The sequence below is a fragment of the Haemaphysalis longicornis genome, unplaced genomic scaffold (genome assembly GCF_048455015.1).
Source record: "Haemaphysalis longicornis isolate Haplotype H1 unplaced genomic scaffold, Haemaphysalis longicornis Haplotype H1 scaffold_5, whole genome shotgun sequence".
Taxonomy (NCBI): domain Eukaryota; kingdom Metazoa; phylum Arthropoda; class Arachnida; order Ixodida; family Ixodidae; genus Haemaphysalis; species Haemaphysalis longicornis.
Genome location: NW_027526385.1, coordinates 100,784,987 through 100,797,867, shown reverse-complemented (window position 1 = coordinate 100,797,867; position 12,881 = coordinate 100,784,987). Strand labels below are relative to the sequence as shown.

At 44.0% G+C, this 12,881-nt stretch overlaps 1 protein-coding gene across 2 annotated transcripts in view; it reads left to right on the top strand.

The window, feature by feature from the left end:
- Dare (NADPH:adrenodoxin oxidoreductase, mitochondrial) overlaps nt 1-12,089 on the top strand; it is a 35,989-nt gene extending 23,900 nt beyond the window's left edge. For both annotated transcript variants that reach the window (XM_077671021.1, XM_077671020.1), the window contains exons 8-12: nt 2,303-2,481; nt 3,795-3,857; nt 6,372-6,480; nt 8,490-8,660; nt 11,332-12,089. In XM_077671021.1, the coding sequence (XP_077527147.1) occupies nt 2,303-2,481; nt 3,795-3,857; nt 6,372-6,480; nt 8,490-8,660; nt 11,332-11,462 (653 nt within the window). In that variant the 3' untranslated portion in view covers nt 11,463-12,089. The remainder of the gene's footprint in view (nt 1-2,302; nt 2,482-3,794; nt 3,858-6,371; nt 6,481-8,489; nt 8,661-11,331) is intronic.
- The last annotated feature ends 792 nt before the right edge of the window (nt 12,090-12,881 follow it).

The window sequence follows — 12,881 nt, the reverse complement described above, 5'->3', positions numbered from 1 at the left end:
TATCTTGGCGTCCCTCTCTTCATTGTTTTTTTTTTTTTTTTCATTTTTTGTTCATTCTTATAATAAGGAAGATTCCCGCTTCGTGTTTGTGTTATTCACGTATGTTTGTGTGTGGTATCCTTTTCCATTCGTAAACCCGGTTTCCACTCTCGACATATATGCTCTCTTCCGAAGCGACCGAAGCCATCATTCCCGTAGAAGACTTGTCTAGATGTCGAAACGTCGAAATAAACCCTCCGCTGTTGCTGTTACCGAGGTTTCTTACTTTGTGTTCACCACGCCTTCGGCCCCATCGCCAGCATGCCAGTTATATATATATATATATATATATATATATATATACACCTGTGTATTTGCCCCCACTGGGAAATTGAAAACTCTACGCCTATGCTCCCTGCTCAATTTGGCCTCCAACTTGTTTCTCCCATCCTAAAAAAGAACAAATCTCCCAAACTTTTCTCCTCTTCGTCCTATTTCACTCACGAGCGCTGCCTCCAAAATTCTCGAATCCATTGCGCTCGCACGCCTCGAATTACCATGGAGGAAAGAAAAGTTTTTCTTTCCTCCATTTTTCTTCCTTCATGCGAATTACCAGTATGCGCGAATCCGCAACTTGAACCCTGAGCAGCAGACAGGTTTTTGCCGCCAGCACAGTGCCATCCCAGGTGAAAATATGTGTTTTTTTTTCTAGCTGGATTACTGAACCAGAAATTTTCTCCTACTAGAAATATTCTAGCAAGAAATAGCAGAATTTCTAACTAGAAATTCAGTTTCTAGTTTATTTCTAGCTGGATTGAGATTTACTTCCAGCTAGCATATGTCAGTTAAGCGAAGAAAAAAAAACCCACAAGCTGGAAATAATCTTCTCTAGCTAAACTAAGAATTTTTCTAGGTAGAAGCTGTCGATTTCAGCTAGAATCTAATAACCGAGTCAGAAATGAAGCCGGAAGATATGATTTCTTGCTAGAAATGCGCTTTCCATTTTCACGGGGGATCGGATGGATTCAATTGCTGACCTTGTCTCTGCACTAGAAAACACGAAGGCTACCAAAAACCGCGGCCTTTGTCGTCCTTTTGGACATTCGCAAAGCCTTCGACTGCTCACCCCACGAGGCTATTCACGATGCAGTAAAACGCTGCAAAATTACTCGGCCGTCACCCTCATCTCCCCCGACGTTACAAGACTGGACGAGACACGCCACTCCATCGCGCAAGAACTAAACAAGCAACACCAAGACGGTGGGTTGCATCATGCAATGCACCTGCTCGCATCCAAAGCATCAAATTTGGGTGACAAGAGTCCTGCCTACTCAGTGGGCTCCATACTGGTTCCGCACTGCAGGCTGCGTACGAGTGCTCGTAGAAAATTAGAAATGAGAAAATCAACAGTCCCGCTTGTTCTTCATCCACATAAATCAAGCAGCCTAAAATATAGAATTCAATTCCCGAATCAAACAGAAAGGCAACCAGATTTCGCTCAAATTCCAAATCAAATAACTACCCGCTCTTCATTTAAAATATCAGTTAGAAACAGGCCAGAAAGACGGGGATGAGGGGTGATTTGAACTAAGACACACTTTGTGTGGCTGGGGCCCCATATGTACACTGCGCTATGAGTGCGAATTCTCAGTGTGAGAAAAAAATGTAAATTAGTGGACATCCTAGCAATATCGCATAATGATGTTATAATAACACACCTGCAGTGATATCACATTCATGTCCGCAAGCAGATGATCTTGGGTAAAACATTGTATGGACATCACATGAATGTCCCAAAATGACATTGGATATTGTGACCATTTGTGGATATCCTATGGACTTTCGTGGTTTGCTGGGTTTGCCTAAAGTTTGTGTAGGCAAATGCCTAGAGCTCCTACAGTTTGCCTACAGTTCCTGTAGCCAGATGCCTACAGTTCATGCAGTTCCTGTTCCTGCATTTTGCCTACAGTTCCTGTTGGTAAATGCCTAGTTCCTAGTTTTTGTCTACAGTTTCTGTAGGCAATGCCTAGGGTTCCTGCATTTCGCCTACAGTTTGGGTAGGCAGACGCCTACAGTTCCTACTGTTCCTGCACTTTGCCTACAGTTCCTGTTGGCAAATGCCTAGTTCTAAGTTTTTGCAGACAGTTGCTGTAGGCAATGCCTATAGTTCCTGCATTTTGCCTACAGTTTAGGTAGACACATGCCTACAGTCCCTACAGTTCCGAATGGAAAATGCCTACAGTTTCTGTTGCTTGCCTATAGTTCCTGCAATCCATGCAGGCTAATGCCTACAAGTGATCCATTCCCGCCTGCGACTATGCAGACCTCCCGCGACCCCGAAAGCGCCTGGTTGATCTGATGCTCCAGACGTCGGAGAAGCAGTCCAGCACTGCACAGCCGCGCTCATGGGAGCTGCGTTTCCTGCGGAGCCCGCTCCGGTTCCTTCCAGACTCGTCCACTGGCCGTGTATCCGGCATCGAGTTGGCTGTCAATCGGCTCGAGGTCAGTGTCTGGCCATTCTGTGTGTCCTTCTGTGTCGTTCTGTCCTGTGTGTTCTTCTGTGTGTCAACTTGAATTTCCCGCTGTTCATTCTGGAAAAATAAGGCACAGTGTAGCGGAGGGGATTTGAAATACTGGGAGTCCCTTCATAAGATTCAACTACATGACAAAGAAGCTGGGATATACACGCAAAAGATGAAGCTCAAAAGTGGAAACAGCCTTGTGTCGAGATTTCAGCAAACATTAGACTACCAGGGGTTCAAAATGGCCCTCCACTACAGCGCACCTCATAGAACAGGTGGAGCTTCAGCACGTTAAACCGGCAAAATACGAAATTGTAACACACGCATGCGCGCACACACACACACACACACACTGACAGAGCAGTGTACAGGGGCAGTTTCAGTAGCCTATTTCTTGCGCATGTATGCTTCCAAAGGGGGGGGCGGGACTGAATAGCCTGGCTTTTGCACAATACAACTTATACTTACCTGACCTCTAGGTGGTTTTCTTCAAGGTAAACTTGTTGCAAGGTCCCTCAAAGTCGGTTCAAGGGAGGCTTCGCTCTGTTCCAAGAAGAGTCGAGTTCATTCGTGGTCAAGAACACATCGTAACGCAGTTTACCAGTCCTGTCATTATGGAGCAAAATGGAGTATACAGCAATAGCTGCGCACAAAGGTAAACAAACAATGTGTGGGCATTGCGTGGCTTCCGAATTGAAGCTGCCATAAAAAAAAAAAGGAAGTGTGAACAAGTTTGTGTGTGTGTTGGGGGGGGGGGAGACAGGCGCACAGTTGATGCTGAGCTTGCCACTGACTTCTGGTCAATTAACAAGAATACAGTTTGGCCACACACTGTGCAAATATCTAAAAATTGTGCAGTCGTGTGTCTGTTAAGCAAAACCGTGTTTGTTTTGCAGCAGTTAGCACTTCTTTCACCTGGCCGTTTATTCACTTACATATGTACAATCTTTGTCACAATTTTCCTGACCATGCCAAAGGTTTCTATGCCGCAAAGAATTCAATGCAAAATCTTTACATTTAACCGTGAACAAAATTGTTTTTGACATTGAGAAAAAAAGTTGCTTTCTCCTGCTTTCTGGAACAACACATTTCAGCATCATTCGAAAGGCAAGCTTGTACTACTTAGAATTTTTTTGTGTCCCACACGCTTTTAGCATGGCCCGGAAAATTTTGACAAAGGCTGTACGTGCTTCTATATGCACTTATTCACTTATTTGTTTACTCAGTGTCTTGATTTTATTGCTTGCTTGCTTTGGGAGTGTCGAGTAATAGTTTGGCTTGTTTTATTTCCAGACAACTGATGCGGGAACAAGGGCTGTTCCGACGGGTGAAACGGAGATTATGCCATGTCAAATGGTGAGTTCCTTCCCTATTTTTTGGTGTAATTTACCGGGCATGGTGGCCTGAGGTGATAACACCGAATTATCGTATTTTTGCGAGTATAACCCACACCAGAAATGTGAAACTTTCAGGGGTGAAGTAGAGGTGCAGATTATATGCGAGGTATTCCCTTCGGTGCAGCTTCACCCCAGTGCGCGTTGGGCCGTGATGCCCCTACAGCAGTAATAGCGACTAAGCCACTGTTATCCCATTGGCAGTGCTTATTTCGCACACATAGTTCAACAATACACCAACCTGAAAAAAATGTATGCGGCAAGTCGTCTAGTTACGTAGTCAGCTAGGCAAATTCTTTTGCATAAACAAATGTGTAATGTTGCTTGAGTAGTTGATATGGTCTGTCCTCCTATGTATAGAATATTTTTTTTATTCATCGACAAAAAGTGGGGTGTGGGATATATGCGGGGGGTTATGCGTGCGAAAATACAGTATTACAGCTGGGACTTTGGCAGTGTGTGAAAATAAACGGTAAGTTGAGAGGACGCCAAAACACGTTGGGATATAGTGCAAAATGCGTAAACGGGTCGAAGCGTGTGGAAGACGGAACCAGTTCATAAATTTATTTTGAGAAGGTGCGGAGTCTGAAGTTTGAAGGCATTTTTTTAGTATTTTTATTTGTGAAGCATTACTGGCCTCCCTCTCGTATATATTACAGTATCTTATTACAGTCATTGGTGTGCACACGTAATGTTTCTCCTGACTATTGCCGATTCATTGAAATTTAAAATTTTGTTTCTCCAACATCATCATTTGCGTTGGTAATTTGCGATAGCTGGTTGTGTTAGGAATAACTATTTTTTAATTAGCTTTGTGAAGCTGGCAAAGTGTCAACGATTTAAAGTTGTTCAGGGTGCAAAAAATATGCGAAGTGTTGCAAGGTCTAGATTCCTCGAAAGGGAGTACAGTCGAGTCCACTTATAACAATATTGAGGTGCCATGAAAATATCATTGTTATAACCGATTATTGTTATAAGCGGGTTATGCCGAAAATAACAAAGAAAACGTGACAAACAAGAGCATTTAATGAGCGAAGAATAGGGGAGGTCGGCACAGTGCACACAGCGCTGCTGCTGCGGCGGCTTAGGCGCCCCGGTGCTTTTTCTACAGGCGGCGCACCCTCAGAATGGACTGCCCCACTGCCCGTAGAGGCGCCCATCCGGTCCTCCTCCCCCTCCTCCACGTCGCCGCGGCAGGCGAAAGCAGCGGTGGCATGCGAGCCTCTTCGGCGCGCACTTGCCACGTGCGAGGCCAAGTGCGCTATCGCCTAGCCGCCGCGCGTATGCTCTCATGCCCTTTTGCGTAATAGGCAGGGTTGGGGTGGCATTGTCGCAGCGTTTTTGCATTTTTGTTTCGTTCAGGGTTGGTTCCAGTGCCCTTATTTAATTGTTATAACCGATATTGCATCATGACAGCATTGTTATAAGCGGTTTATTTTGCCATAGAATACAATGAAAAGCTGACGGTACCGTGGCTGTCCATTGTTATATCCGATATATTGTTATAACCGGTATTGTTATAAGTGGACTCGACTGTAGTTGATGACAGGGGAAAGAAACTGAAAAACTGATAAAGCACGATAATGCGGCATACATTCATAAACGCTGCAGCTGAGTCCGTGATGAGACAGAGCAGTTCAAGAAGCCATTTGTATGCACTATTCAGCACAAAACATGCTCGACTGGCTGTTTATTCGAATTTTTTGTACTTTATTTGATGAGTGTAGAAGTCGCTTGCACGCGAAGAATTTTCACGGATGCTGCTAGATTGGTCATGCGTTAGTGGCCTTCTAATGCGTGCGGTAGGCTATTGAGGAACATGTAACATCAAAATATTCTTGCATGCACACGAGAACTGGCGTGAAGCCACTCTGGAAAAAATGATGACTCAATACTAAGGGCTTAAGTTTGGCAGTCGTGCCGCTTGATAGTGAAAATTAATGGTTCGTCGCCTGTCCTTGTACTTTCCACCTAGCATGGTTTTAAACTACCTTATGTTATAATCAAGTGAGGAGGTGTAAGATGAAGATTTCCTTTTCTTTTCATTTGTTGATTCACAAGAAGGAAGAGCTCATGGATATTTTTGTTTGGAAGCTAGCAGCGACTTGTAATGTACAAATAACACAAACAAAAACCAAATAACACAAGTTAGACGTCAGTACCTATATAAAAAAAGTTTCTGACAACTATTTGCTTACCTTACACTGATTTCATATAGAAATTGCGTATTTGTTTCATATCCTTTAATTAAAGAACAATATTGGCACCAGAGTTTTGTGGATAATGTCATAATAGGCTAAGGACCTCTTTTGTGTACCGTAGGGGTAGCACCCAATAGATCACTTCTGTTCCCCTCGCCCCTTAGAGGCGTAAAAAAAAATCAGGTGGAGTTTGTCCCATTTTGATGTTTGAGTTCTTTCACCGGAGGACTTTTCTTTTTCTTTTTTTTTCTCCCAATCTCCCCCGTGATGTGCAGGTCCTGAAGAGCATCGGCTACACGAGTGATGTGGTGGACCCGGCCGTTCCGTTCGACAGAAAGCGGGGTCTCGTGCCAAACACTCACGGCCGCGTGGAATCCCTGCCAGGTGGGTGGGATCATTTCTTCCTGCGCTCAGTTTGCTTTTGACATTTCTTTATCTCATCACAAACGGCTGTAACTTCATAACTCTGCTAAGGGCAACTCATGCTGACAAATTAGCTGCTCAGAATTTCGATCGAAGCCATCTCTGAAAGGCATGCAGCCAGTCTTATCTTTCATTCACCTTATCAATTTCTTGCTCCACGCTTTCTTCTCATGTTGCTCAACACCCTTTCAAGTACAGTAGAATCTCGATTATACAAATCTCATGGGACCATGATAAATATTTGTTTCATCTGAAATTCTTATGAACCAACACAGACCAAAGAATTGAGTACTAAAAAAAGTTTTCGTTTATTTCTATACTTGCTTTCTTATGAAGAAATCCGTTATGCTTTTGTGCTTTTATTTGACCTCCATGTTGCCGGGTGGTCCTTTCTAAAGCGCATAAAACTTCGCACTCGTCTCCTCACTTGTGGCGCCCAAGCTCACTCACTACACGCCGCAACAATCAAGGCATGAACTGCATGGCGCGTTTTTGCACGCGACTCGTGCACGTTGGCTTTGCGCATGCGATTTTCTCACGCCCGCGTTGACGATTCCGAGCGCCGCAGTGGGAAGAGCCTGACGACTTGTGCCAATGGAGAAGCACGCGCCTCGTGGCGGCAGTTTCGAAGCGCTCGAGCTAGCCGGCTGGCTCCACCGGAGATGTTTAGGCTTACCACCCCAGCAGATATTTCATGGGCGCTTTCCCTAGCGGCGCTTATGGTGTTCTATAGTACCATTTTCGCCCACATTATCAGCTCCTTTACTGCACTGTCCCTTGAGCGGCATTTTAGAGAGCGGTTAGAAACAGTCGCTTGAGCGCCCCACGCCACTTCACGGCCGAAGCCGCTGCCATGTTGCCGCCACTGGCCGCGCTGCACACAGCATGCAGGTGGTTCTGCGCCGGCGTCAGCGCGCCTCCAGTGTGCGCGGTGCATTCTCGTGAGCAGAAAACAGCAGCCCGACCGTTCCTGGAGAAAGAGGGGCAAAGGGGGGGGGAGAGCTTGTACATTGCCGTCGCTTGCTTTCTCGGTCGCCAGTTCGTTTGTACCATCCGCTGGACCACACAGGTCCATTCGTAACAGCTGAAATTTTTCCCATTCCAAACAATGCAATTTCGCCAGGACTTCTCAGAAATTCATATTCTCCCGAAATTCGTATCACCCAGTATCGTATCATGAGATTCCACTGTAATTGCGGGAACTTCCTTTCATCTACCATCCACGTCAGATGAAACAGCCGGCTACTAAGGGCTTGTGGTGGAGATGATGATGATGATGAGGTCTGATGTTGTGCTTGTTTGAAGTGACCACAAAGACAGCAAACAACTTGGCTTTATTCACAAGGTTACCACATCAGAGCGACAGACGTGCCCGTATATATGGGAACTGCGTTTGATTAAGCTTGATAGTTAAAAAGGCGGAAGAAAGGATGAGAGCACCCCCACTGACTCTTATAAAAGCATGATGATTTTGCCTGTAGAAGACCTTTTAACTCTGGCCAACCGCCCTATGAGAATCACTGGCCGTTCTATCGAACTGAAGTTGCCAAATGTCAGCTTAAGGAACTTCTGTGAACAAAACTTGGTCGCCTGGAACAAGAACAGAACCCATGGCCATATTGCTACACAGCTAAAGCTTGATTACCAGCGGCCTTAGTTCTAATTCCTGTTTGGCGGTTTTCACATGGAGTCTGCCAGCTCCTCATTTAGAAGTCCTAGGTAAGGTTTGACAACAGCATTTATGTTCCTTCATGTTATGCAGGCTTTCTTGAAACTTCACAGATAGCTGTTTCTTTTACAAGTTTGGTATGGGTTAGCTTCTTGTATTGTCGAACCACATATACTCTTCTTTTAACAAAATGTGGTTTGGGCTCATTTGGAAAAACTGACAATTCTATGCCAAGCCAGCGAGGTTGCGTTTTCATTGGTATCGGAGGGGACTGTATTTGGGCTCCTTGTTGCCCTCCCAGGTGTGTACTGCAGCGGCTGGCTGAAGACGGGCCCCGTGGGCGTCCTGGTGGCAACAATGAACAGCAGCTTTGAGACCGGCCAGGCCGTCGTCAAAGACGCTGAATCCGGGCTGCTGCCAGCAGATGACAGGGAGGGCTCAGTGGCCATCTTGAAACTTCTCAAGGCGAAGGGCAAGTTTTCTACGTTGAGCTGAAGTCTGCGGCATGTCCGGTTGCCGTGGTGAATTTTACTGCTTTAAAGATAATGGAAATGACATTTTTATGTCCTTTTATTAAAGCAAAGCTTCCTATGCCTCACTGATGGCGATGTAGTTGTGCGAAAAACAGTGCAGGAAAGCCAACTTTGTACAATGGGGTTTCCACAAAGGGCATATGATGATGATGATGAACACACTGCACATAAGCCAACAAGAAACAGACGCTTCCTGTCTTAGGAACCGAACCTGGGTCCCTCTTGTTGTGAAATCGATGTCTGTACAAAAATTGCACCATGATTGCATTTGGGTCGCTCAAAATTTCTTTGGGCTGATTGCACGGCCGTTGGCTTTGGAGTTTGACAGCTTGGATTTTGGATTTTGACTTTGACTCAGGTCGCATGGGAGAAAACTTCATGTTTTAACCATCCTTCTGTTAATAAGGAAAAAGGGGCTTTGATTGCACTTTTAGCAATGCCTAATAGCCCAACAATCCTGAAAGAGCACTTCAATACTTGAGCACGCGGTGATAAATAGTGAGATAAAATTCCCCGAAAACCGTCGGTTCCGGTTTTGATTGCTTTGAGCCCGAAGAGCGCATATGGCAGAAGTACACGACTACCTCGCCATTTTTTGCGGATGTCAAAACACTGTGGAGGCCAGTGGAGGCGCTGTATTGACCACCCAGCTGCCGAAGCTGAGGCACGGATGACGACTTGTGTTATCCCTCAGCCATATTATCAGCTCCTTTCCCACACGTGGAACTATGTTTTTGTCAGCATTGCCATTCTGGCGAGTGGTGACACTTGTAGTTCTGGCTGCTGTAATTGCTGATAGTAGCTGCTCGCCAAGCCATGCATGTGAAGTGATGTAGAAAGTTCCTGTCAAACTGAAAGCACTCGGTTATTTCACCTTGTTCTAATGGGGTGGCATGCTGATGTCCATTTGTTGTGCGCCACTTTCTGTGTTGTTCTGGTGGCACGGTAAATGAGATCAAATTAAAATATCTTCAACACATCGGAGGCTGTTTACAGTTCAGCTAGGGTATCCCAGCGAGTAAAGGAAGCGAGCTGTATAATATTATTCACCTGGAGAATTAATTGGTGCCAATGTCATTTTCAACTGCAGCTTGACAGCCCCCGTTTGTTACCTTGCCCAATGTTTTGCTCATAGTTTAAAACTTTCATTTAACTCTTTTGTTACTGCGAGAAATGGGCCCATTTTTATGGGTCTAAAAAAACATTTTTCTGTGCTAAACATATTGGTTAGACACATATTGCAGTGACATAAATTGCAGATGATTGAACGCCATTTTTAACAAAACCAGTTTTAATTATGTTTTTATAAATAATTGTGAAAAAGATGACCGAATTCAAAGTTTCCGTTCAGAATTGAAGAAAATTAAAAAAAAAAGCTGTGTATAGCAAATCATCAACGGTATAAAAATTTAGAATATAAACTTTGTAGGTAAACATTTCAAAAAGCCTGTCCTAGAAAAGAAAATTGAGTTGCACTGAACAATTTGTCAGATATAAAAAAAATGTCAGCACGTGTGCTTCCTACACCTTGTGGTGAAGCCCAACCTCCATTTCAAAATGTGCAATTTCTGATGGTTCTCAGAAGAAATTTGGTTTTGTGACATTATTAAAAGAGCCAATTAGTTCCCACGGGATATAACAACACCTCATCAATGAGTACGGCCAGCACAAGATTCAGAGCAAGCAAGTGATGCGATGAAATCCGCTCGGAGTTGAAAACCTGACTCGGAGGTGGATGCTTGTTGACGTTCGTGTCATCACATATCTGTCAGAACTTTCACTTGCAGTTTATTATCATTTTCTGACTCGCTTTGGTAGCCCTGCTTGCAAGAATCAGGTGAGATGCGCCAGAATCGTGTCTAGCAAGCTTTCACCGAGCAGCTGTCACGCGATGAAAAGAGTTCATCACTACAAGTCTCCTACATTGCAGCGCCGCCTAACATTTTCAAAAGAAACGATATCAAACCTCTTGGAGACTTTGTGAGAATAGACAGTTCTACTAAGAAGCGACACTGGAACTCTAAAAATACCCTCGTACGGAAGCGAAACAAGTCAATGAACAGCTGGCGGTGTTCAAGGCTGATTGGAAGCTCTCTCCTTGTCTGAACTGATATCTGACGATTTAGGGTTATAAGCTTTGGCAGAATAAAGGTACCCTTTCGCCGAACCAAAGCTCACTAGTGAATCGCTGGTGTCATTTTCAGGTAATTATCAGCCATCTACGCTTTCAGATTACACAGGTGATGACATAATTTGGTATTTGACTTACTGGGAGCCTTTTGATCAAGAAAATTTGGTGGTAATGTAGCATCACCACGAGTGGCATGTTTTTTTGTCCAGCACTGCAGCCACGCCCCCTTTCGCAAAAATACACCTCAGCTCGCAAAAAACGCTGTCAAAAATCTCAGCGTTGCTGGAGCGAGAAAATTTAAACCGTTTCTAAAAGTGCAGTGCCTAGACTAACCACAGGGTGCATTAGGTACACAAGAAACTACAGCATGTCAAAATCGGCAATAAATGTAAAGTATCGATCACTGGTGATCGATTTGAATAGTCGTAACGAAAGAGTTAAAACTTTACTCACCTTTTTTTTTTTTTTTAATCGCGCAGGAGTTCGTGCCGTCACGTTCGACGAGTGGCTCAAGATCGAGGAGTGCGAGAAGGCCAGAGGCGAGCCGAAAGGCAAACCCAGTGAGAAGCTGCTTTCCGTTCAAGAAATGCTTAGGGTTGCGTTTAGTTAGGCGGCGTGACTTGGTTGTACCATGCTCTCACTTTCTCTTTATCTCTCTCTCTCTCTCTCCCTCTCTCTTTCTTTCATCCTTTCTCTCCTTTGTGGAATGGCAGCCAATCCATGAAAGGTGCCCGTGGTCGCAGACAAGCCAAGCCAAACCAACTTGGCTGTTTCAGTCCAAGATCCTGTTTCTTAGAATAAACTTAACAAGTGGCATAAACGTTCGTGCCAGCTGTGGTACGAGTATGAAGTCGAGAATTAGACGAAAGACTTTAAATTTCATTTCTTGGTGTTTATTGTAATGGTTATTAAGCGGCCAGAATAGCGACGGTCAATTTTGTTATATTATAGGAGGCCTTTGTTGAATGAATACCACAGCGCTTATTGTCGAATAGCACCCTATTGAATGGTGAATAGCCCAGGGCTTGGTCATTCGAAAAGCTTGACTTTTTGCTGCGTTCAAAGGGCGACGTGCTTATGGTTGCAAATGTTTGGCAAGAAATGTGGTGCTTCTAGTTCGCTGCAAACATTATGTGCCTGAGAGTGTGGGTATTTTTTATACAACTTTGACCCTTTAGAAGCCTAGTCGCCTCTCACATGCAAATGTACCATAATAAAAATATTGAAGTTAAAACAACTGTGTGTATTTTTTTTTCTTCATCTGTTCTTGATGATAGCATTGCTGAATAGCAGAATACTATGCCATAATCCTTGGGGCATGGTGTTTTCGCAATTGGGCTCTCATTTCGGTCGTGCTGACCACATCATCACTGCACAGGTCATTGAAGGGCCTCCAAACAATTTGGCCTTTTGTTTTAAAATGGCTAACTGTTATATGAATACTAATAATTGATGCACTTAAGAAATGTAAGTATTGTAAGTAAAGTACTAATTATTGATAGTCAGTTTCAGCAGCGAAAGTTTGCGTGCATGCATGCCACTTGGTTTTGAGCGACGCGGTAAGTACAAAAATACAAATCTGCCGTGCAACTCAACTACTGCTAACAGATGCAATTATGTCACCAAATAAGGCACATCAAATAGTTGGGAGGCTTAATTTCTAGTTTTAATAAATGTCATTTTGCATCGCTATTTAGTGAGGCAATTTTGGATGATTGTATTTGTGACTCTCATTAGAACTCCTGGCTTTGCTTTGCCTCTGTAGCAAATTCACGATCAAGTCTGCGTGCTGCTTGATGGCTTCATTCTTCAAAAGGGGACAAACAGGCTTAACTAGTTGAACCTTTCATTGCAAAAAAAATGCAAACCTCTCTTATGGCACTGATTTTTTTTTTAAGAACCTCGTACAGTTATTGTGCCGGGGAGTTTTTCTTTCCCATGACGGTTCTTAAAATTTTTATAAAGCCCTTTTATAATCGGGTGACCTCACAGACATTTGTGAATCGCAGCTGTTTCAGTGAAAAATTCG